A 27235-nucleotide genomic window follows, 5' to 3' on the forward strand; every position below is an offset into this window, starting at 1 on the left:
GGATACGTTGTAGGCCATTCTAGATTGAGTACTGTGTAAATAAGAAAGGAATAATTGGTGATCTAGCTGCATGAAGTCCCTAATACAACAGAATTCTTTGTTAAGATGGTGGGTGACATATTTAATTCTGAGACTAGGATACTTAATCTAAATAAATGAAACCATGGTATGAGGTGTGAGAATCTTATGATGATTTGGGGAATGTAACTTAAAAAAAAAGGTATGACAGTAATGGCAAAATTGAAGGAGTGCCAGTGAGGAATTGCAACAATTGTTCATTCTGTCTTGGACAAAAACTAAACAAGAAAAAGCGGACCCACAATAGCAAATAAGGGAAGTTAGGGATAGTATTAAAAATCCAAGAAATGGGCATTCAAATTGATTGAACAAAATGCAAGAGACCTGAGGAATGGGAGCAATTAACATTTCAGCAAAGGAATTGGTTATGAGAGGGAATATCAAGTGTAAGTTTGCAGGGAGCATCCAAAAGCTTTTACAATAAGTTTATGGGTATGTGAAGATGAAAAAAAAATTTATGAAGACAAATCTAGGTCTCTTACAGTCAGAAACAGAGGAAGTTATAATGAACAAACGAATGAAATACGTATTTTATTCTGTCTTTGCAAAAAAAGGACACAAATCACATCTCAAAAATGCTGGGGAACACAGGATCTAGAGAGTGGGAGGAGCTGAACTGAAAAAATATCAATTAGCAGGGAAACCTGTTGGGGAAATTAATGGGATTAAAGCCTGATAAAATCCCACAACCTGATAGTCAACACCCTAGAGTACTTAAGGGAGTCTCTCTAGAAATAATAGATGCATAGATGGTCAACTTGCAATAGTCTATAGGTTATGCACATGCACGTCTGTGCCAAAGTCCCTGCGCACGCACAAAGTCTGCACCCATGCCGAAGTCAGTTGCTAACAGAGCAGCTTTTTGTGAGAGGCACTGTATAGAGAGCAGCTTTCTTAGATTTTTAAAAAATGTACTGTGTTGAATTTACTTTTGCTTCATTAATAATGATGATTTCAACCTTCATTTAGACTGTGCTATACTTTGAGTTAGAATTTTGGGTGATGTTTGAGCAATTGAGAGTGATTCTTTTTGCTGGTCTGCCCATAACCCCACTTTTCCCATAGGCCCCATTATTAAGTGAGGTTTCACTAGAATGCAACGATGGTTTTATAGGAGAAACTACCTGTGTGATAGATTGGAAGGTTCCTTGTGTAACCTGAACATTTGAAAAAAGGTAAAGAGGTAACAGGGAATTAAAGACCAGTTACCCGGATATCAATAATGGGGAAAAAGTTAAGGAGAAAAGTGTGGCACTGGAAAAACAACACGTCAGGCAGCATCCGAGCAGGAGAGTTGATGTTTCGGGCATAAGCCCTTCATCGGGTATGTCGGGTGGTGGTGGATGAGGAATGAGAGAGAGGATGGCTGAGATATAAATAGAAGAGTGTGGTGGGGTTGGTGGGGTGGGAAGGGGAAGACAGCTGGGAAGGTGATAGATAGATGCAGGTGGGGGTGATGGTGATAGGTCAGAGCGAAGGGTGGAGCAGATAGGTGGGAAGGAATATGGGTAGATGGGACAGTTCAAGAGAGCAGTGCTGAGGTGGAGGATTGGATCTGGGATGAGGTGTGGGGGGGGGGGGAAAGACGAGGAAGGAAACTGGTGAAATCGGCACTGATGCCATATGGTCAAAGGTTCCAAGGCGGAAGAGGCCCAGGATTTGCATGTCCTTGACAGAGTGGGAGGGGGAGTTGAAGTGGTCGGCCACAGGACAGTGGGGTTGTTTGGTGTGTGTAACCCAGAGATGTTCCCTGAAACGTTCTGGAAGCTGGCGTCCTATCTCCCCAGTGTACAGGAGACCACATTGAGAGCAACGGACACAGTCAATGTTTGTATGTGCAGGAATATCTCTGCCGCACATGAAAAGATGCTTTGGGGCCTTGGATGGAGGTGGTGGGAGTGGAGGGAGGTGAGTTTTTAAACACCTCGTGCAGCTGTAAGGAAAGGTGCCAGGATTGGAGGGTGGGTTGGTGGAGTGTGGACTTAATGAAGGAGTCATGGCAGGAATGCAGATCGGGTTGGGGACGGAAATATCTCTCTGGTGGTGGGGTCTGATTTTAGATGATGAAAGATGATGCATTGTATCCAGAGATTGGTGAGGTGGAAGGGTTAAGACTGGCATTTCTGTCCTTGTTGTGGTTGGAGGGGTAGGGTTCAAGAGCATCAATGCACTGGAGGGCATTGGTGATCATGCTGTTGGTGGGAGGGGGTGGATGGATAGCAGTCCTTGAAATAGGAAGCCATCTGGGATGTACTCCAGTTGTAATTGCTCCTCCTGGGAACAGATATGGCAGAGGCAGAAGAATTGGGAGTAAGGTGGGGGGTGGGATGTGGTGTAGTCCAGGTAGCTATGGGGGTTGGTGGATTTGAAATAGATTAGATTAGATTACTTAGTGTGGAAACAGGCCCTTCGGCCCAACAAGTCCACACCGCCCCGCCGAAGCGCAACCCACCCATACCCCTACATTTACCCCTTACCTAACACTACGGGCAATTTAGCATGGCCAATTCACCTGACCTGCACATCTTTGGACTGTGGGAGGAAACCGGAGCACCCGGAGGAAACCCACGCAGAGACAGGGAGAACGTGCAAACTCCACACAGACAGTTGCCTGAGGCGGGAATTAAACCCGGATTTCTGGCGCTGTGAGGCAACAGTGCTAACCACTGTGCCACCGTGCATGTTGAATTGGTCACCAGAGATGGAGAAGCCCAGGAAGAGGAGGGAAGGTATCTAAGGTGGTCCACGTGAACTTAAGGTCAGGGTGGAAAGTGTTACTGATGATGATGAACTGTTCAATCTCCTCATAGGCATGAGGTGGTGCCGATACAGTCATCAATGTAGTGGAGGAAAAGTTGGGGAACTGTGCCGATGTAGCTGCAGAAGAGGGACTATTCCACATATCCTATGAAGAGTCAGGATGGGTTTACTCATGACAAATTGACTGGAATTTTCAAGTTGTAAACTAGTAGAATTGAGGAGAGTGAGCTAGTGGATAAAAATAACTTGTGCTTTCATAAGATGTTTCATAGAAAAGGTCCCACACAAGTGATCATATTGACTGGAGGAGCAGGCTTGAAGAGTCAAATGTTCATATTGTCTACATCAGAATCCAGAAGCTCTCATGGTGCAAAGACAATGCCCTGTAAAGCCCTGTCTGTTCCAGAAGTGTGTCATAACACATTTTAACAGGTCAATTAAGATATATATACACCTGGGTGGCACAGTGGCTCAGTGGTTAGCACTGTTGTCTCACAGCACCAGGGAACCAGGTTCAATTCCCACCTTAAATGACTGTCAGTGTGGAGTTTGCACATTCTCCCAGTGTCTGTGTGGGTTTCCTCCAGGTGCTCCAGTTTCCTCCCACAATCCAAAGATGTGCAGGTCACGTGAATTGGCCATGCTAAATTTCCCATCGTGTTAGGCGCATCAGTAAGGTTAAATTGGGGATTGGGTCTGGGTGGGTTACTCTTCGGAGGGTTGGTGTGAACTTGTTGGGCTGAAGGGCCTGCTTCCATACTGTAGAGAATCTAATCTAATCTTAAAACAAATGACTAAACGTTATAACCCGAGAAAGAAAGGGGAGTTCAGAGTTTTAAAGAATAAACAGCTAAAATTAGTTAGGTGGTTCAGCAGTTAGCACATTTTCCCTGTCTGCATGAGTGACTTCTAGATGCTCTGGTTTCTTCCCAGAGTCCAAAGATGTGCAGGTTCAGTGGACCAGTGATTCTCAATTGCCCATAGTATCCAGGGAAGTGTAGACTCAGTGGATTAGTTATAGGAAATATAGGGTTAGAGATAGAGTGGATGGGATGCTCTTTGGAATGGACGATATGGGCTGAATGATCCGATTCCATATTCTGCAGGTTTCTATAGATTTAGGTTTAAAATTGGGAATTTTCATGAGGGCATAATTAAAAAATGTAAGCATTTCAAAGGATTGGGAGGCTCAAACAGCTTGGAGATAGAGGGTATACAGGCTCTGGAGAGATTTGAAAACAAGATTAGGAATCGAAAAACCAAGGTGCTGATTAACCAGGAGAACACAGGGCTGCTAGGTGATCAGAACTTGATGAGAGATAGGACATGACCTCAGTAACCTCAAATTAGAGGGTAAAGATAGTTAGCAAATGCTTAAAATTTAGAATTTTAGTTGTTAGCCACTCCAAAACCCTTACAATGCCATTGAGTCAATTTTTACAAACCAACCAATACTTCCAAAACACTGTCTGAACTCATGAAACTTGATCCCGAAGCCTCTTTGTGTAGTTTCATTTTTATCAGTTAACTGTCCTCTTGTTCACTGCAGTCCAAAACTAAATGAATTTTTGTGCTCCCAAAACAGTTCCTTTATGGAAGCGCACATACTGACAAAAGCTACAATTCTATTGAAAAAAATTAAAGTGGCAGCTTATATCAGTAGCTGGATATATCTGTTATTCTATATGCATTTTTCTGTCAATACGTATCTAATTAGCTGGAATTTGGAGTCATACAAATGATGAGTGAACTTTTAAATCATTTGTTTCAAAAATACTTCATGTACAAACTTGACAATTGTCAAACTGTTGTGAAATTAAAATATAGAAAAACAAGCAATAGTACAAAAGGAGACAGATAGGATATGAATACAGGATTATGTCCAAAGTGGACTCTGGACTCCAGAGGGAGGCTCTTGCACATTGCTTGAGTTTATCACCTCCCACAACCTAACTGCAAGTAAAAAAAAGTTAAGTGATGATTCAAATAAGAGTATTCCCATTCCACTGAGTCTCCTGGGCTCGAAATGAACTCAGGTGGAGTTGTTTTTGAGAATATTAAATGGTATCAACTGCTACTTCAAAACATTGAAGATTTATTAGGCAGAAGGAGAATTCTGTGCACATATTTCAGAGTGTATGTGCAGAGCTGAATATTATCAGTATGAGTCATGCTAGAAACAGTTCTTGCACCAGTAATTACCAAGACTTTTAAATCCAGCAATGTTGGATAATGAAGAAAGGCGACTGACATCTTAAACAATCTTATCTCACAAATATAAACAAAACCTACACAGAGTATAAAGTTAAAAATTAGACAACACCAGGTTATAGCCCAACAGGTTTAATTGGAACAGGGAGAAAAAAAGTCAAGTGAGCATCGGCCTCCCACAGCTATGCAATGCCATTTTGGATCTGCCTCCAAGACATTAAAATTAGAAAAAAGCAGAAGGCGAGAAAATGAACCATGAACATAAGCACACTTGGCTCTCAAAAGTGGAGTGAGCACCTTAGCTTGCAGATCGCAGAAGTCCCCAGTGGTTCCATCAAGTGCCTCCAAAAAAGCAAAAGCAGCATCCAGGTCACCCTCACAACCAATGCTGCATAAGAACATATGCCATACAAATTCTCGTCTTCAGCTACAGATTTTATAGAGAGAAACTTCATGACCTACTGTAGTTTCATTGTACCACAAACGTTTTCAGAAATGTTCAGATAGAAGACAGTAATCCAGAATGTAAGACACTACACTAGAGAGCTCTACCTGACAACCAAATATACAGATTGAAGTAGTGTCATACTACCTGTGTATATAAAAAAAAAGTTGGAACAGCCTGATAGAGGGCAAGAGAGAGAGAAATGCATAGAGGTAAAGAGAGACAAAGAGACAGAGGTAAAAAAAACACAGGATAGCAAGATAATTTTCCAAATGAAGTACACAATACTGGATTTAGTTGTCATCTAAAAGAGTCAGTACTCAAAGAATATGAGTATTATCGTTCATTAGCAGAGGGATTGAATTCAAGAGTCGTGAGGTGATGTTGCAGCTGTACAGGACTTTGGTTAGGCCACATTTGGAGTACTGTGTGCAGTTCTGGTCGCCTCACTTTAGGAAAGATGTGGAAGCTTTGGAGAGGGTGCAGAGAAGATTTACCAGGATGTTGCCTGGAATGGAGAGTAGGTCGTACGAGGATAGGTTGAGAGTTCTCGGCCTTTTCTCGTTGGAACGGCGAAGGATGAGGGGTGACTTGATAGAGGTTTATAAGATGATCAGAGGAATAGATAGAGTAGACAGTCAGAAACTTTTTCCCCGGGTACAACAGAGTGTTACAAGGGGACATAAATTTAAGGTGAACGGTGGAAGGTATAGGGGAGATGTCAGGGGTGGGTTCTTCACCCAGAGAGTGGTGGGGGCATGGAATGCGCTACCCGTGGGAGTGGTAGAGTCAGATTCATTGGCGACCTTTAAGCGGCATTTGGATAGGTACATGGATGGGTGCTTAATCTAGGATAGAAGTTCGGCACAACATCGTGGGCCGAAGGGCCTGTTCTGTGCTGTATTGTTCTATGTTCTATGTTCTATTTCAGTCCTACTCACTAGACAGTGCCATTTTGCCTGGAACTGACCACACACACACACACACACACACACACACACACACACACACACACACACAGTGGCAGGCAGTAAGCACCATTTAGACAACGTAACAGAACACTCCTGTCACCTTAAATATAACACTGCAGAATTTATTGTAAATAGAGAAGATGTGAAAGTGTATGAAAGAAAATTGATGGGGTGGTAAAATAGGAGGATAGTTCCATTTACCTCTGATCAGTCTATCAGGTAGGTGAGGCGCTTGGGAGAGATAAACAAGCCAAGGGAATATATAACAAACAGTAGAGGCCTGGGAAGCACCAAGGATCAGACAGACCTTGATGTACATATGTACAAGTCCCTTAAGGTATCAGGACAGGTGGATAAAGTGGCTAAAACATTATATGGGATTCTTGCCTTTATTAGCTAGGTCTTGGAGTTTAAACAGCAGGGAGATGATGCCAGAACTGCATAATATTGTGGTTGGACCTAGCCTACTGTGTGGAGTTCTGGAATCCACATAGTAGAAAGGATATGATTGAACTGGGGAGGGTGCAAAAGTAGATTTACCAGGATGTTGCCTAGTTTGGAGAGTTTCAGTTATGAAGAGAGATTGGATAGACTGTGGTTGTTTTACTTAGACAAGACTGGGGGGGGGGGGGGGGGGGGTGCAGCATGATTGAGATATATAAAATTATGAGGGGCATACATAGGGTAGACAGGAAGGAACTTTTCCCATTGATGGAGGGATTAATGACCTGGGGCACAAGGTTTACAGGAGGAGATGGGAGGAAAAACCTTTTTCACCCAGATGGTAGTGGGAATTTGGAAGTCACTGCCTCTCCTGCCTCTCAGAATGGTAGAGGCAAAAATTTTCATAACATTTAAGAATATCAGGAGCAATCCATCCCTCATCTATACAGCATCACAATACACACTTTCCAATTTACTTGACAGACAACACTGAAAATTAAACATATTTTAAAATAGAGAACACACACCAGATCATCAACGCCACACTCACAGGAATCCGATTCACGAGAGAAGAAGAAAAGGACAACCAACTCCCATTCCTAGACGTGATGGTACAGAGAACACCGAACGGAGAATTCACCACAAAGGGAAACAGGAAAGCCACACACACAGATCAAGTCCTAAACTATGAAAGCAACCACCCCAACACACACAAACGAAGTTGCATCAGGACACTATTCAAAAGGGCCACAACACACTGCAGCACACCAGAACTGCAAAAAGAGGAAGAGGAACACCTATACAAAGTATTCGCCAAAAACGGATACCCTCGCAATTTCATCAACAGATGCTTAAGGGAGAGACAACGGAACGAGGACATGCCGCAACCCAAAGGACTAGCCACACTACCATACATCAGGAGCATTTCTGAACTGACAGCCAGACTACTGCAACCACTAGGACTCATAACAGAACACAAACTAACAGCCACTCTCAGACAACAACTCACCAGAACAAAGGACCCGATACCCAACATGAGCAAAACTAATGTAGTGTACAAAATCCCATGCAAGGACTGCACAAAACACTACATCGGACAAACAGGAAGACAGTTAACGATCCGTATACACGAACACCAACTAGCCACGAAACGACACGACCAGCTATCCTTAGTAGCCACACACACAGACGACAACACTACTATTATAGGGCAAGCCAAACAGAGAACAGCCAGTGAATTCCTAGAGGCATGGCACTCAGCCACAGACTCTATCAACAAACACATTGACCTGGACCCAATATACCGGCCACTACAGCGGACAGCTGGAACTGACAACCGGAAGCGGCAGAGACAAGCCACTATAAATGCCGGACGAAATAGCACAGAAGCGCTTCACAGGAGGCTCCCAAGCACTGAGGATGTCACCTAGACAGGGGACAAAACTTTTGCAAGACAAATTCCCAGCTCGGCGAACAGAACCACAACACATTTAAAAATACAAATAAGTGGATCAATATTGTGAACAATTTATATTGAAAGTATATTTGTTTGGATTTTACCCCTGACGGAAAAGAGGATATTGTAAATGGTTGCAGTTTGTGGAACATTTGAGGAGTAATGTTCCAACAGCCTTGATGTGAAGCAGTCCCCATTGCTTTGCTGTTTGAAATAAAATATATTTGTCAGACACGGAGACAGCAAGAGAATGAAAAACTGAAAATTGTCAAATCTTGAAATGACAATATTGAAATACATACAGACACATAAAATGACTTAGCCATTCATAGGCTTTCAAGTAGGGGAAATTGGGCGATACGGAGGCAGTGTCAGAGAAGATGAAATTTAGTAGATCAGCTATTATCATCGTGCACCTCAAAGGACAAAATGGCTCACTTCTGCTCTGAAATTCTTGCAAAATATTGCTACTAATACAGGAAATGGAAAGATCAAATCTCACCTCCATGTTGGTTGGATAAAGCTAAAGTAGGAGGAGTAACAATTTGGGCTTTAGTTGCAGTTTGCCCCATTTAAATAGATTGCACAGAAAGATAAGTGGAGCCTACTTTATTTCTGCAAGTTTTCATTTGGATTGTTACCAGAAAATTATTGCAATTTTCATTTCTTTGAAGGATTAAGTCAGTCAGCTCTTGCTGGGGAGCTATCCAAAAGCCCTCTTACCTATCTTTAAATGGGCACTCTACAATGTTTTAGAGTCAGAGAATCCCTACAATGTGGAAACAGGCCATTTGGCCCAACAAGTCCACATCGACCCTCTGAACAATATCCCACCCAGACCCATTCCTCTACATTTCCCCTGACTAAAGCATCATGCTTACACATCCCTGAACACTTTGGGCAATTTAGCATGGCCAATTCACCTGACCTGCACATCTCTGGATTGTGGGAGGAAACTGGAGCACCCAGAAGAAACCCACATAGACATGGGGAGAATGTCTGTGTGGAGCTTTCAAAGTCACCTGAGGCTGGAATCGAATCTGGGCCCCTGGCACTGTGAGCAGCAGTACTAACCACTGAGCCATCAAGGAGAGTGTCAGCAGTTGGCTCATTGTTCACAGAGACCAATTCTTTTTCACCCACCAGCCACTCTCCAGCAGCATTGTTAAAATCGTGGTCAAAAGCAGGAGTTCAGGAAAGGTGACTCCTCCACTTCTAATAATTTCAGTGTACGCTGTTAGTCAGTAAAGTGTTTCTGCTGCACTGCACAAAACACAAATAACTAATTCTATGAACCTGTTCTATGAACCACCCACACCATGCTGACAATATCCAGAAGACTGGGGAAATCTTAAAGAGAGTGTTAACAATGCCTTAATTATCAGAGGACCATAAGCACATTTTCATATCCAAAATGTGGAACATAGAACATTACAGCTCAGTACAGGCCCTTTGGCCCTCGATGCTGCGCTGACATGTGGAACCAACCTGAAGCCCATCTAACCTACACTATTCCATTTTCATCCATTTGTTGATCCAATCACCATTTAAATGCCCTCAAAGTTGGCAAGTCTACAATTGTTGCAGGCAAGGCATTCTACATCCCTACTACTGAGTAAAGAAACTTCCTCTGACATCTATCACCCCTCAATTTAAAGCTATGTCTCCTCATGCTAACCATCACCATCCAAGGAAAAGCCATCACCAGAGGAAACGTATACCAAAACTACAGATCTATCGTACAGATCACACACAATTTTAACTGTATTTCTTTAAAAAGATGTATTAGTCTGTACCTGCTGTTTGTAAACCTATGTGAAGTGTTTAACACATGGTCACTAATTTAATATTTTGTGTTTGCTTGTTACAATTGTTAGCTACCAGCTTGTTCAGCATGAAGTCTTCAACCAACCATCCCATGCACTTTCTAGAGTAAGCTGAATGACAGAAAGATGCAAAAATTAAAAGGCAGATTATTTAAAAATTGCAAACTTCAGAAATCATAATCCATATGTACCCCTCCAGTTCATTCCAAGGCAACAATCTACTCTTCAGCCTACAACATTCCCCAAAACCAAGACCATCCTTTATGCAGCTCATTAAATTCAAATTGCTCATTCACCAACCCATGCAGTCCAAGTTTGAAGAATACAAATAAAATGAGTATAAAAGGCTACTGGATGTTATTAAAACATTCGACTTTAAAAATCTCTGGTACACTGTGCCGGCATCCTTCCGCACTTCTCACTGCAGACACCATTGGAGGCATGAAGCCCATTTTTGCCAAAGTTCATTGACCATATCAATACTACCTTCCTGACATAAAAACTCATTTCAGACTTGACATCTGTCCCAAGTGTAGGATTTAATGGCTGCCCTCCCAAAATTGAAAGTCATGTCACATTGCAGGGTGATAGAATCAACATGCTCAACAACTCAGCACTGGAATTATTATCACTTTAGATTAGATTAGATTACTTACAGTGTGGAAACAGGCCCTTCGGCCCAACAAGTCCACACCGCCCCGCCGAAGCGCAACCCACCCATACCCTTACATCTACCCCTTACCTATCACTACGGGCAATTTAGCATGTCCAATTCACCTGACCTGCACATCTTTGGAGTGTGGGAGGAAACCGGAGCACCCGGAGGAAACCCACGCAGACACAGGGAGAATGTGCAAACTCCACACAGGGAGTCGCCTGAGGCGGGATGCAGATGTAAGTGAAAACTGCTTCTACCATTGAACACTCTTAGCAATGAGCCCAGGTAAAGTTGGAGATCTCTACCACATTAAAAAAAAGACACGTTCGCGCATTTTTTTGACCAGTGCGGAGGCAACCGTTTAACTATTCAAATCCCATTTCTAGCAGTTGGCCTGTTACTTTATAATACCTTGGCATTGCAAGTGCCCATCTAAATACTTGAGAATTTCTGTTTGTATCACCCTTTCAAGAAGTTATAGCAACATTTCTATGCTGACATGCCCTCAGCTTTCAAAGTTTTTTGTATTGCCATGCTGCAAATCAGTCTGTAAGAGTTCTTAGTTCATTTCTCTTTTATTTTCCATCTCTATTGTCTCTTTCATGTTGGACTGGAGAACAACTGGAACCTTCACTGACAAATTTAGAGCAGGCTTTACACTGAATATTGCCATCTTTGAGACAATCAGAAGACATCCAATATCTGTCAAGAAAAGACAGCTATGTAATGTTTTTCAGCCAGCCTCAGCTGTGAAACACTCCAGTTTTGGGTTTACCAATCCAAGCTTTAGACTTAGTTGAGCTAAGTGGATTTTAAATTTTCTGTCACTCATGTCCACCACCTGGTACTGCAGATCTATGTGGTCCACGTGCAATAGGCTTTTAACTTGACCTGCCCTCGTGTTGAATATTGTTCCATCATACAGCCTCAACTTTGCCTTCAAGGACTTCATTTTGGGGAATCATAACAGCCATTTTAAATAGATCTGCAAGACCATGATGCTGCCTGAAGCACTAGAGTGCAACACTTCAGATTTACAAATGCTTTTTCTGCAGTCATCATTCTTGTTGCCACAGACCATTTCATCTTGAAACCAGATGGTGTCAACTTGTTTCATGGTGCAGAGCAATTTGTCAGAATCACATTCCATTAACTCTTCTGCGGGCATCATTATGGACTTTGCTTAATTTCTTTCCAGTAAGACTGGTGTGCAAAGTCATTCAGCTCCTTGCAGTAGAATACTGGTTTCTCCACTTTATGTGCTTCTTTTCATGTTTGCACTTTGTGTATTCTAGACTCACGAGAGACGTACAGCATGGAAACAGACCCTTCAGACCAACTTGTCCATGCCGACCAGATATCCTTACCCAATCTAGTCCCACCTGCCGGCACCTGGACCATATCCCTCCAAACCCTTCCTATTCATATAGCCATCCAAATACCTTTTAAAATGCTGAAATTGTACTAGCCTCCACCACTTCCTCTGTCAGCTCATTCCTTTCACATACCACCCCCTGTGTGAAAACATTGCCCCCGTAGGTCTCTTTTATATCTTTCCCCTCTCACCCTAAACCTATGCCTTCTACTTCTGGACCCCCGCAACACAAGGAAGAGACTTTGTCTATTTATCCATGCCCCTCATGATTTTATAAACTCTAAGATCACCCCCCAGCCTCTGACGCTCCAGGGAAAACAGCCCCAGCCTATTCAATCTCTCTCTATAGCTCAAATCCTCCAACCCTGGCAACATCCTTGTCAATCTTTTCTGAATCCTTTCAAGTTTTACAACATCTTTCCGATAGGAAGGAGACCAGAATTGCACACAATATTCTAAAAGTGGTCTAACCAATGTGCTGTACAGCTGCACCATGACCTCCCAACTCCTGTGCTCAATATTCTGACCAATAAAAGGAAAGCATAACAAACACCATCTTCACTATCCCATCTACCTGCAGCTCTACTTGCAAGGAGCTATGAACCTGCACTCCAAGGTCTCTTTGTTCAGCAACACTCCCTAGGACCTTGCCATTAAGTGTATAAGACCTGCCAAGATTTGTTTAGCCAAAATGCAGCATCTCACATTTATTAAAATCCATCTGCCAATCCTCAGCCCATTGGCCCATCTGATCAAGATCCCTTTGTAATCTGGAGGTAACCCTCTTCGCTGTCCACTGCACCTCCAATTTTAGTGTCATCTGCAAACTTACTAACTGTACCTCTTATGCTCACATCCAAATCATTTATACAAGTGATGAAAAGTGATGACCCAGCACCGATCCTTGTGCACTCCACTGGTCACAGGCCTCCAGTCTGAAAAACAACCTTCCACCACCACCCTCTGTCTTCTACCTTTGAGCCAGTTCTGTATCCAAATGGCTAGTTCTCCCTGTATTCCATGAGATCTAACCTTGCTAATCAGTCTCCCATGGGGAACCTTGTCAAACACCTTACTGAAGTACATATAGATCACATCTAATCGCTCTGCCCTCATCAGGCTCAAAAAAAAACTCAATCAAGTTTGAGAGACATGATTCCCATGCACAAAGCCATGCAGACTATTCCTAATCCGTCCTTGCCTTTCCAAATACATATACATCCGGTCCCTCAGAATTCCCTCCAACAACCTGCCCACCACCGACGTCAGGCTCACAGTTCTTTAGTTCCCTGGCTTGTCCTTACCACCTTTATCAAACAGTGGCACCATGTTAGCCAACCTCCAATCTTCTGACACCGCATCTGCGACTATCGATGATACAAATATCTCAGCAAGAGGCCCAGCAATCACTTCCCTAGCTTCCCAGAGTTCTAGGGTACACCTGATCAGATCCTGGGGATTTATCCACCTTTATGCATTTCAAGACATCCAACACTTCTGCCTCTGTAATCTGGACATTTTTCAAGATGTCACCATCTATTTCCCTACAGTCTATATCCTCCATGTCCTTTTCCACAATGTCTCCATCTCCTGCAGCTCTACACAAAGACTGCCTTGCTGATCTTTTGAGTGTCCCTATTCTCTCCCTAGTTACCCTTTTATCCTTAATGCATTTGTAAAATGTTCTGGAGTCTCCTTAGCCCTACTTGCCAAAGCTATCTCATGTCCCCTTTCTGCCCTCCTGATTTCCCTCTTAAGTATACTCCTACTGCCTTTATACTCTAAAGATTCACTTGATCTATCATGTCTATACCTGACAATTTGGTTCCTTCTTTTTCTGAACCAAACCCTCAAATTTCTTTAGTCATCCAGCATTCCTTTCACTTACCAGCCTTTCCCTTCACCTGGTCTTCAGCCTTCTGCTGGCTCTTTTGGAAATATTTCTTCCCCTCCCCCACACCAAAATATTCTGTTCTCAGTAGGGCCGGACTATCTTTCAGCAAAGAAGATTTATCTGTTTGCTCATTACTAATCTAGTTCATAGTTGACAATAACAGCGCTAAGAAATCAGAGAAAATTGCGAAGGCAGAGTGAGAATAATGCAGACAGATAGAGTCCAAAGGACTCTTGGCCATGAGAAGTGAATGCAGAGAAAGACCCCTCTTTATTATTTATCACCATATTAGGTAGGGGACATGGTAGCATGGTGATTACTGCATGGAACAAGAGATCCTGAGCCATGATACAGCACCTCCACTTCATAGAACAGAGAACATTACATAGAACATTTCAGCACAATACAGGCCCTTCGGCCCACGATGTTGTGCTGACCCATGGAACCAATCTGAAGCCCATCTAAGCTACATTATTCCATTTTCATCCATTTGTTTATCCAATGACCATTTACATGGCCTTAACATTGGCAAGTTTACTACTGTTGCAGCAGGGCATTCCACACCCCTACTACTCGCTGAGTAAAGAAACCACCTCTGACATCTGTCCTATATCTATTACCCCTCAATTAAAAGCTATGTCCCTTTGTGCTAGCCATCACCATCCAAGGAAACAGGCTCTCAATGTCCACCCCTTCTAATCCCCTGACTATCTTATATGCCTCAATTAAGTCACCTCTCAACCTTCCTATAACCTTTTCCAACACTTTACCCACAGCCATAGTAAGGCTCACTGGTCTATAATTACCAGGGTGGTCTCTATGCCTCTTCTTGAACAAGGGGACAACATTTGCTATCCTCCAGTCTTCTGGCACTATTCCTGTAGACAGGGAGGACAAAGTTCAAAGCCAAAGGCTCTGCATTCTCCTCCTTGGCTTCCCAGAGAATCAGAGGATAAATCCCAACCAGCCCAGGGAACTTATCTATTTTCACACTTTCCAGAATTGCTAACACCTCTCCCTTGTGAATCTCAATCTCATCTAATCTAGTAGCCTGTATCTCTATTCTCCTTGACAACATGTGAATACTGATGAAAAATATTTATTTAACACTTCCATCACCTCCTTGGACTGCACACACAGCTTCACACTACTGTCCTTGATTGGGCTCTAATCTTATTCTAGTCATTCTTTTATTCCTGATATACTTTTATCATGATCCAACTGATCAAGGCATGAGTTCACATTTACCTTCACAAAAGGGACCTTAGAGCTAACTGAACAAGTATTGTATAAATAGCCAGAAACAGTAATAGCTATCAGGAAACCATGGATGACAGTCTTCATTCCCTATTCGGTTTAGTCCAGCACTATGGAGCAACTTTCAACTGCTTTCTGAAGTAGCTTGATAAATTATTCAACAACCAGAAAAAAAAAATCAAACTACACTTCATTGGTCAAAACATAGGTCTTACCTAGACCAACACAAACAGACTTTCCTGACTTCAGGAGGAATAGTCTCATGGCTATACCCAGAACACTTTCCAGTCCTTTGTGTCAAACACGCGAGATGCTGGAATTCTAGTGAATGACAACATAGTTCAAACACATTTGGTTTAACTCTGTAGATGAGTACTTTACATCTTTTATTTTGATTACTGCTAAGATCAGAGGGGCTCCCTTCTTTGTTTGACCATTCGAATTCAGAATGTCTAACTGCTTACATGTGATGACTACTAAAAAAGGGACACATTCAGTCCAAATGTCACATTGCACTTTAAACGACTTAGGTTAGACCAGATTTAGAGTATTGCGTTAAATTCTGGTTGCCACATTACAAGAAGAATGTGGAGGCTTTGGAGAGGGTCTGAAAAGGTTTACTAGATGCTGCCTGGATAAGAGGGTATGAGCTGTATGGAGAGGCTAGAGAAACTTGGGCTGTTTTCTTTGGAGGGAAAGAGGCCAAGGGGGGGGGGACTTGATAGAAGTCGATAAAATTATGAGATGTATTGATAGGGTTGACAGTCAGAATCTTTTCCCCCCCCCCAAGAGTTAAAATATCTAAAACTAGAGGGCATGCATTTAAGGTGAGAGGAAGAAAGTTAAAAGAAGATGCTATAGGCAATTTTTTTTTAAAACACACCGAAAGTGGTAAGAGTCTGAAACATGCTGCCAGGGGTAATGATAGAGGCAGGTACAATATAATCATTTAAGAGACTTTTAGATAAGCACATAAATATGCAAGGAATATGGACCGGGGCAGACAGAAGAGATCAGTTTAATTCTACATCACGTTTGACAGAACGTCATGGGCCGAAGAGCACATTCCTGTGCTGAATTGTTGTGTTCTATATTTGAGTTTTTAACAAAAGGAAGAAAAACGGCTTTTTTTTTTGTGATTGACGCTGTCCAATGAGTGAAGGAGGATTTTGTCCATTTGACTTCAGATGACAGATGGCCTTAATGACTTCAGAAAAATAGTATGTTTAAATGTCACAGTGGACAGCATACATTTGTAAACCTTGGGCTTTCCCTATCCACAACTTGTCATTTGCGTCTTGCGCCTTTGAATTTCAGTTTGAGCTATTGGAATAACATGCCAGCAGGGCTGTTCTACCCTGCTGGCATGTTATAAAGACTGCTTGGTTTCATTAGAAGGACGATGTGAAAGCTTTAGAAAGGGTGCAGAGGAGATTTACCGGGATGCAGCCTGGATAGCAGGGCATGTCTCATGAAGTAAGGCTGAGGGAGCTAGGGCTTTTCTCATTGGAGCAAGACATTGGTTCAGCCACATTTAGAATACTGTGTACAGTTCTGGTCGCCACATTACCAAAAGGATGTGGATGCTTTGCAGAGGTGCAAAGAAGGTTTACGAGGATGTTGCCTGCTATAGAAGAGAGGTTGAGTAGATTAGGTTTGTTTTCATTAGAAAAAAGGAAACGGGGGGGACCTGATTGAGGTTTACAAAATCATGACAGGGTAGATAGAGGTAAGCTTTTTCCCCAGGGTGAAGGATTCACTAACTAGAGGTCAGACTTTCAAGGTGAGAGGTGAAAAGTTTAAGGGGGATACACGTGGCAAGTACTTTACACAGTGTGTGGTGGGTGTCTGGAACGTGTTGCCAGCAGAGGTGGTAGAGGCAGGCACGGTAGATTCATTTAAGATTCACCTGGACAGATGAAAGAGTAGGTGGGGAGCAGAGGGATACAGATACTTAGGAGCTGACTGACAGGTTTAGACAGTATATTTGGATCGGCTCAGGCTCAGAGGGCCTGTCCCCAGGATGTAAGTTTTCTTTGTTGTTTGTTCTAGCAAGAAAGGATGAGAGGTCACTTGATAAGAGGTGTACAAGATAATGAGAGGCACAGATAGAGTGGATAGCTGGAGACTTTTTCCCATGGCAGAAATGGCTATCACAAGGGGTCATAATTTTAAAGGTGATTGGAGGAAGGTTTAGGGGAGATGTCAGAGGTAGGTTCTTTACACAGTGAGTGGTGGGTGCGTGGAATGCACTGCCAGCACCGGCAGTAGAGTCAGATACATGAAGGACATTTAAGTGACACTTGGATAGGCACATGGATGATAGTAAAATGGTTAGTTAGTTAGTTGGTTAGTTAGATCTTAGGTTAGGATAAAAGGTCAGCACAACACTGAGGGCTGAAGGGCCTGTACTGTTCTATGTTTATTCCAGGTGGTCACATATTTCTGCATCATTTTCACTGAACTATCTGTGTTGATGACAATAATCAGTGTTCTGGACACAGGAGTCCAATCCAACTGACTTCATTTGATCCTATTGTTCTAATGTGGAGTAGAATGTGTGAAGATTTTCCAGATGGGCAATGAGCTGTACTTAAAACTTTTCTTTGATCAGGTTACTTTAGGGTTCATACATACATATTTTTCCTCTAGACTACTGCTTTAGTGCTAGATGGACGTTCATTACCAACTGAACAAGTCAAAACTCTGTCCAGCATACATCAGACTCTATGCATTCTAACAATTACAGACATCACATATATCAGCAACATGGGAGCAGTATGGTGGCTCAGTGGTTAGTACTGCTCCCTTACAACACTATGGACCTGGGTTCAATTCCAGCATTGGACCACTGTCAGAGTGGCACGTGCACATCCTCTCTGCATCTGCAGAAGTTTCTTCCCACAGTCCAAAAGATGTGCAGGTTAGGTGAATTGGTCATGCTAAATTGCCCATAATATGCAGGCTAAGTGGGTGAGTCACGAGAAATGCAGGGTTATAGGGAAAGTATAGGTCTGGTAGAATGTGGAATGCTCTTTAAAAAACTGGATCCTCGATGTAAACCATGACGTAATTCAACAGATGCTAGTGCTTTGATCTCGGATGTCTCCAATCGGTTTTGAATTTGTCCTTCTTGCAGAAGAGGGCACTTTTAAAAGAGATCTGTCCATCTTCTCTTGTCTGTCTGTCTGTCACTCAGTCACTCACTCACCACTAACATTCTAGGGAACACTGGTGTAATTCAGTTTCCACTCAATCACTATGGTTACACGAGCAGATCAGGTTGTTAAAAGGTTGTTCAAGTTTGGACAGGTCAAAAACCTGGATGAGGCTTTCAGCAGGAGCGGAGCAGAGCTTACCCCGGAGCAGAGATATGCAACATTAAACAGGTTGAAATAGGTGATCTGGATGAGAGCACACCTTGACAGCACTTATCCCTGCAGGAGCAATTACAGTGATAGCACCGATACATGGTTAGAAGCTCAGAAAAGTCGTCAACAGCCTAGGAGGAGGATGAAATGGGGGATTAGGAAAATAAGTATATTGCTAAAGCAATGAACAAGTAACCAATAATAAATAAACAGCAACATTAAACATCTCAGGGCTCACTACTGCACTGTAGGGGATTGCCAATATTCAATGGACCATTTCATCAACAATAAAAATACACAATTACATCCAAGACTAAACTACAACATTCAATCATGTGCAGTTTAAAAGAAATCACTGGTTGCTTCCTACAGAAATAAATGATCACCATAAAATATCAAGAAGCAAGACAGTAATAGTGGGACTAGGCACAGCTGCCATTCATTCAACCTTTAGCAAGCAATATAATGCATACCATTTAACCTGATGCTCCCTTTGCATCTGGAGCAGAAAACCCTCTTGAAAGGCAATTTTGGAACCCTTGAATACAGAATTAAAATACCCAAAGATAACAATGACCTTAAAAAGGTCAGGGTAAACTTGCTATCGTCCTACCATACACAGAACTGCTCTCGTTAGAGACACCAGACTGGTGATGGTTTAACCTTAGTCACTACACGTCCGGCGAGGGGAGAGATTGAGGAGCATGTCCTTCATCTCAGCTAGTGCAGGAATTAAACCCACACTGTTAGTGTTAATCACAAACCAGCCAACTGAGTTTATTGACCCTTATAATGACCTTCCACAAATGGTGAATGCAGAGGTTGAAAAGCTGGCCTCCAAGTTCATAAGTAAACGGGATAAGTCCATTTATTTTTTAAAAATCACTTTGGAAAAACAGTAAACACAGTTTAACAATGGGGAAAATAGTAGAGATCCCGCATCAGTATTCCAGATCAATATATATATGTGTAGTATATATAAAAAAAGCAGGCGTTCACGAGTACGCAACGAACTGCAATGAAATAGTAATTCATTTCACTCCTTGAGGGTGCAAGCAGTAAACAGCAGCAAATGGGTAACAAATATTTCTCTGCAGATGGTGAACAACACTCATTCCCTCCAGAGCCCAGTCAGGTGGGCAAGGAGCAGCAGCTTTCCGGCCAGACGCCGCACCCAATACAGCACCCACCTCTGTCCATCTCCCCAGTCACCCCGTGCCCTTCCAGCTGAGCACAACCTTCAGCAAATAACCCCCCGTCCCACCCCACTCCGTTCCCTTGGCGGCAGCTCCTGAGCCAGTGCAACCTCAGCTCTAACACCGAAGCTGTCAGGGAGCTGCTGGCTACCCGCCCCACTCCGCCACCGCTGGCCGGAGCTGGCGATCAGCCGGGCCGATCCAGGTGCAGTGGTATTCTGGCCAAGGCCAATAGCCTCCCCCAAACTCCGTGTCTCCCTGGCTGGACTCACGCTTTCAGCGGGCTGGTTCTCGTACCGTGCCCGGTACCGGGGCTAGGAGACGGTAGCACCGCCGCCATCTTGCTCCAATAGAAGTGAGCAGCCGGTTGCGGGCTCCTACAGTCAGGGCGGCTGCCAATCAAAGCGCAGCGCCGCACGGGGGCAGGCGGGGCCACCGCGCTCATTGGTCACTGTCCACCGCAGCTCCGCCCCCTGTCCATTGTCGCTGTGCCCACTGACCAATGCTGGGCCTGTTGACCAACACTGGGCACTGTACCACCTGGACTCACTGTACCCACTGTATATCACTGGACACTGTGGCTGCTGCCCAACGCTAGACATTACGTTCGCTATACAGCTCTGTACACTGTATCCACTGCTCAACACTGGAAACTGCATCCTCTGCTAGCAGGTAGATACTGTACCCACTGAAGAACACTGGACACTGTGGCTGCTGCCCGACATTAAACATTACGTTCATTCTACAGCTCTGTCCTGTATGCACTGGATCTGTATCCTATGCTTGCAGGTGGACACGGTACCCACTGTAGAACACTGGACACTGTATCTTTTGCTCACAGGTAGACACTGTACCCACTGTAAAACACTGGACACTGTGACTGCTGCCTGACATTGAACATTACATTCACTATACAGCTCTGTACACTGTACACTAGAAATTGTATGCTCTGCTTGCAGGTAGACACTTTACCCACTGTAGAACAGTGAAACCTGTCCACTGCCCAACATTGGAAACTGTATCGTTTGCTCACAGGTAGACACGGTACCCACTGGACACTGTGTTTACTGTATAGCACTGAGCACTGTACCCACTCTACTGTACCGGGCACTTTATCCACAGAACATAACTACATGCTCGGAGACAGTAAGGACTGCAGAAGTCAAGGTCAATAGATGCGAAGCTGGAAAAGCACAGCATGTCAAACAGCATCCAAGGAGCAGGAAAGTCAATGTTTTGGGTCGAAACCTTTCGTCAGGACTGGGGAGGGTGGGGAGGTCCAGAAATAAATAGACAGACGGGGATGTGGTTGAGGGAAGGGTAAGTGGGATGGTGATAGGTCAATGCGTGTAGGGGGTTATTGTGATTGGTCAGTGGGAAGGGTGGAGCAGATAGGTTGGTAGGATAATGGACAGATTAGGTCAGGTCAGGGAGGAGAGGAGTAGGGTGGCTGGGCATGGGATAAGGAGGGTGGTGGTGGAACTGTTTGAAGCTAGTGAAGTCAATATTGAAGACATTTGGCTGTATGTTCCCCACTGGAATATCAGATAATATTCCTCCAGTTTACGTTTGGCCTCACTCTGACAGTGGAGGAGGTCAAGGATGGACATATTGCTGGGGGAGAGGGAAGGGGAATTAAAATGGATAGCAACCACAAGGGGTGGTTGATGCATATAGAGCACAAATGCCCCGCGAAATAGTCCCCCAGTATGTGTTTAGTCTCCCCAATATAGAAAAGACCACATCAGGAGCAACAGATGCAATAGATCAGGTTGGATGAAATGTAGATGAAACTTTGCCTATTGTGGAAGGACCTTTTTGGAACCTTGAATGGAAGTGAAAAGGGAAGCATCGGGGCAGATGTTGCATCTCTTGTAATGGTAGGGAAACGTACCAAGTGTGGTGGAGAATTTGGTGGGATGTGTAGAGTTGGCAAGGGAATCACAGAGACAATAGTCTCTGCAGAAAGCAGATCGTGGTGGGGAAGGAAATAAGTTTTTGGTGGTGGGGTCTGATTCTAGGTAGTGGAAATGTTGGAGGATGATGCATTGGATTTGGAGGTTGGTGGGGTAATATATGAGTAGTAAGGGTACTCTATCATTATTGTTTTTGGGGGGGGAAGGTGCTTGAGGGCAGAAGATATAGAATGTGGGGAAATAGATTGTGACATCTTGAAAAATGTCCATATTACAAAGGAGAATGTGCTGGATGTCTTGAAATGCATAAAAGTGGATAAATCCCTCGACTCTATGACTCTATGACCTGATCAGGTGTACTCTAGAACTCTGTTTGAAGCTAGGGAAGTGATTTCTGGGCTCCTTGCTGAGATATTTCTATCATCGATAGTCACAGGTGAGGTGCCAGAAGACTGAAGGTGGTAAGGAAAAACCAGGGAACTATAGACTAGTGAGCCTGACATCGGTGGTGGTCAAGTTTTTAGAGGAGATCCTGAGGGACAGGATTTACATTTACTTGGAAAGGCAAGGACTGGTTAGGGATAGTCTGCATGGCTTTGTGCATGGGAAATCATGTCTCACAAATTTGATTTTTTGGAAGAAGAGGACTGATGAGGGCAGAGCAGTGGATATAATCTATATAAACGTAAGAAAGACATTCAACAAGGTTCCCCAATGGGAGACTGTTTAGCAAGGTTAGATCTCATGGAATACAGTGAGAACTAGCCATTTGGATACAGAACTGGCTCGAAGGTAGAAGACAGAGGGTGGTGGTAGAGGGTTGCTTTTCAGACTGAAGGCCAATGATTTGAATGTGAACATAGGAGATATAGTTAGTAAATTTGCAGATGACACCAAAATTGGAGGTATAGTGGACAGCGAAGAAGGTTACCTCAGAGTACAATGGGATCTTGAACAAATGGGCCAATGGGTTGAAGGGTGGCTGATGAAGTTTAATTTAGATAAATATGAGGTGTAGGGAGATAGGATGCTGAAGAAGGCATTTGGTATGCTTTTCTTTGTTGGTCAGAATATTGAGCAAAGGGGTTGGGAAGTCATGTTGCAACTGTACAGAATGTTAGTTAGGCCACTTTTGGAATACTAGGTCTCCTTCCTATTGGAAGGATATTGTGAAACTTCAAAGGGTTCAGAAAAGATTTACAAGGATGTTACCAGGGTTGGAGGATTTCAGCTATTGGGAGTTGCTGAATAGACTAAAGCTTTTTTTCCTGGAGTGTCGGAGGCTGAGGGCTGACAGAGATTTATAAAATCATGAGGGACATGGATAGGATAAATAGAGAAAGTATATTCCCTGGGGTGGAGGAGTCCAGAACTAGAGGGCATAGGTTTAGGGTGAGAGGAGAAAGATATGAAAGGGACAGAATGGGCAACTTTCTCATGCAGAGGGTTGTGCGTGTAATGAGTGAGCTGCCAGAGGAAGTAATGGAAACTGGTACAATTGCAGTATTTAAAAGGCATCCGGATGGGTATATTGAAAGGAAGCGTTTAGAGGGATATGGGCCAAGTGCTGGCAAATGGGACTAGATTATGTTGGGATACCTGGTCTGCATGAATGAGTTGGACCGAAGGGTCTATTTCTGTGCGGTACATCTCTATGAATCTATAACTTAATTACTGAGGAGGGGAAACTGCAGTCCCGAAGTAGAAGGATATCTGAGGAATTCTGGAATAGAACACCTTATCCTGGGAGCAGAAGTGGAGAAATTGGGAACATGGGATTGCATTTTTGCAGGGGGAGGGGTAGTGAGAGGAGGTGTAATCGAGGTAGCTGTGGGAGTCAGTGGTTTTGAAATGGATATCATGGTGAATCTGGAGATTAGGACAGAGAGGTCCAGGAAGATGAGGGACGTGCCAGAAATGATCCAGGTGAACTTAAGAGCTGGGTGGAAGGTGTTGGCAAAATTGAGTAACTGCTCAAGCTCCTGACAGGAGCACGAGGCAGCACTCATACAGTCATCAATGTAGCGGAGGAAGACAGGTAGGATGGTGTAGCTTTGGACGAGGGTCTGTTCTGTGAATCTTACAAAGAGGCAGACATATGCTCTCCATGCCACTGCATGCTGCCCTCTTCACCATACCTTGTTCAAAACACTGTCAATTGTATTTAGTCTAATACACTGGACACTGCCTATTCCACAACATTTGATACTATACTGAGTTAGCAAGTTTTGAGAAGATTTGTAGTTCAGGTTGAGTTTCTGGATGTAGGTTTGCTAGCTGAAGCTTCATCTGGAGGCCCACTGAAGATGTTAGCTAGTATGGTGATGAAACGTCTGAAAATGAACCTTCCAGCTCAGCGAGCAAACCTACATCCACTATACTAAGTCCACAGCACTTACCACAGTATCTACTCCACATTCTTGCGCATTATACACATTCTACAGTATTGGGCATTGTAACCACAATACAGCATAATGCACTGTATCCATACAACAACACCGGGCACCATATCCAATGCATAACACTGGACATTCACAGAACAGAACTGCAAACTCCAAGCACTTGATACAGCACACAATGCAAAGCACTGATCTCTATACCCACTCCTCAGCATTAGTTCCTGAATCCACTCCATTCCACAATACTGTACACTGTCCATAGTACTGGGCATTGTATCCACTCTATTACACTGGGCACTGTATCCACACTTTCATTGTCTAGAAATCAAACCTCACCATTTCCAGAATTGTCAGGCATGTGAAAATATTTAGTCAAACTATACAAAGTCCTTATTTTACCTGACTGATGAATGCAGGTTTAAAGAAAACATACACCACATTTCTGTACTCAACAAGAAGATATCTGTTTATTACAAGCATTTTGTCTTTTAACAATGGCAATTAGGAAGTATAAATTGCTTATAACTTTAGAACTCACTTCAATCACTTCTTATATTACACCAGGTTATAGTCAAACAGGTTTATTTGGAAGCACTAGCTTTCAGAGCACTGCTCTTCAACAGGTGGTTGTGGAGTATAAGGTCGTAGGACACAGAATTTATAGCAAAAGTTTACAGTGTGATGTAACTGAAATTATATATTGAAAAAGACCTGGATTGTTTAAGTCTCTCATCTTTTAGAATGGGCATGTTTGTTTCAGTTCTTTCATATGTAAGTTCCAGAACTTTCTTAAAGTTACATTCTCAAGTGAACTTTAACAATAGGTACCATATCAGCCCAAATAATGCATTAAAGGTGTGAGGTGCCGTGTATGAGACTGTCTGTCTGTATCCCAATGTTCAAACTGATTCGTATGTGTGTGGTACGCAGTGGAGTCACCTGTAATGTGACATGAACCCAAGGTCCCAGTTGAGGCCATCCCCATGGGCACCAAACTCAGCTATCAGCCTCTGCTCGGCCACTTTGTGTTGTTGCCTGTCCCAAAGTCCACCTTGGAGGATGGTCACTCAAAGGTCTGAGATTGAATGTCCTGGACCGCTGATGTGTTCGCTGATTGGGAAGGAACACTCCTGTCTGTTGATTTTTGTGTGGTTTAGATCAGAGTGGTGCTGGAAAAGCAGAGCAGGTCAGGGCTTTTACCCGAAACGTCGATTTTCCTGCTCCTCGGATGTTGCCTGACCTGCTGTACTTTTCAAGCACCACTCTGATCTAAACTCTGGTTTCCAGCATCTGCAGTCCTCACTTCTGCCCAGTTGATTTTTGTGTGGTGCCCCTTCAACCTTTGCTGTAGCCTCTGCTCGGTCTCACTAATATACCATGCCTCAGGGTATCCTTGCCTGCAGCGTATAAGATAGACAACATTGACTGAGTACCTGCACCTATTGTTAAAGTTCACTTGAGAATGTAACTTTAAGAAAGTTCTGGAGTTTACACGTGAAAAGAGCTGAAACCAACATGCCTATTCTAAAAGATGAGAGACTTAACAAACAATCCAGGTCTTTTTCAATATATAATTTCAGTTACATCACACTGTAAACCTTTGTTATAAATTCTGTGTCCTATGATCTTAAACTCCACAACCAACTGATGAAGGAGCAGCACTCTGAAAGCTAGTGCTTCCAATTAAACCTGTTGGACTATAGCCTGGTGTTGTGATTTTTAACTTTGTACAGCCCAGTCCAACACCGGCATCTCCAAATCATGACTTCTTATCTTGCCCTCCTCTCAAACAGACTGAGACACACAGACAGGCAAGACATGGATATAAACAGATAGAAGATCAGGGAAAACAGATGTTGATAGCATCAGTCTGCACGACACATATGATGTGTTGCTTTCTTTCTCTTCCTTTCAATTCCTGTTTAGTTCTTTATATTGAGACATGGTTGTTTGCATATCAATGTTATCTTTCATTGGAAATTCATTGTCTCACTGTCTTTAAGATGTCTCATTCATCCTTTAACAGGATTTGCAGAGAGAAATGAAAGGAAAATAGTTAACTGTTACTGAAGGTGTTCTAGTACCTGCATGGAGGTACATAAAGCATGATCACCTAGTCAGGATCAAATTAGAATGTTGTTGGTGTCAAGCCGACCACCAATGTGTGGTTTTGAAATTAAGTTGATGTCATTTTAATAAGTGTCTTATTGAAACAGTATATTGTGTTAGTGTTGGAGGCAGGTAACAAGCAGTTAAGGGAAAGGGGGGCTTGGAATTATGAATAGTTGTTGTTTAATGTTCACTTTTAGAGTTAAAGAATATTATTTTCTTTAAATAGTGGAATTTGGGAGTTCTCTGTGACTCATATTTTAATAGATTACAAGGTGAGGTGATTGTTTTGGGTGTTTGATTTAATTAATAGAAGGGTTCACCACTGTATCGTAACAGTTTGGTGGTTCAGGTCCGAGGTTTGAACAGGTTTTGACAGATCCAGTCTGAAATTTGGAGAAATTTGAACCGATTTGGGGTACAAAAGGTCCCAGCAGATTTAAACACTTGTTGATTAGTGTCCTAGGTCTTCAAATAAAATGTAGTTGAGACAATTTGTTTAGTTTTCTTTACTTGTGGTTGGTTAAATTAAAAGTGAGGGAAACGGCTGTTAAGATTGCTAAAGAGGCTCCGGGATTTGAAGATGCTTCGCAAATTTGCCAAGGAAGTTTAGAAAGACAGAATGGACAGATCTTTCGAATTAGCAAATAAGTTAGAATAGAGTTTAACCAGGGACAAAAAAAAAGCTGAAATTGTAATGGAGTTGGTCAAGCATTTAGGCATGTCAGAGAAACAGACAAGTGCAATAGAACTGGAAAAATTCTAGAATTAGAAAAACGGAAATTGCGATTGAGACAAATGGAATAAGAAAATAAAGAAAGAGAAAGAGAGGGACGAAAAAGAAAGAGAGAGGGAGCAAAAAGAAACAG

General features: G+C 43.0%; 1 protein-coding gene across 6 annotated transcripts in view; it reads right to left on the reverse strand.

The window, feature by feature from the left end:
* Nucleotides 1-20324, reverse strand: part of dpf3 (double PHD fingers 3) — a 138991-nt gene extending 118667 nt beyond the window's left edge. For all 6 annotated transcript variants that reach the window (XR_011960527.1, XR_011960526.1, XM_072569491.1 and 3 more), the window contains exon 1: nucleotides 20215-20324. Coding sequence is in view for 4 of the 6 variants with exons in the window: in XM_072569491.1 (XP_072425592.1) it covers nucleotides 20215-20282 (68 nt within the window). In the remaining 2 variants the exon portion in view is untranslated. The remainder of the gene's footprint in view (nucleotides 1-20214) is intronic.
* Nucleotides 20325-27235: the final 6911 nt, after the last annotated feature.

Source organism: Chiloscyllium punctatum, chromosome 4 (genome assembly GCF_047496795.1).
Source record: "Chiloscyllium punctatum isolate Juve2018m chromosome 4, sChiPun1.3, whole genome shotgun sequence".
NCBI classification, from domain to species: Eukaryota; Metazoa; Chordata; class Chondrichthyes; order Orectolobiformes; family Hemiscylliidae; genus Chiloscyllium; species Chiloscyllium punctatum.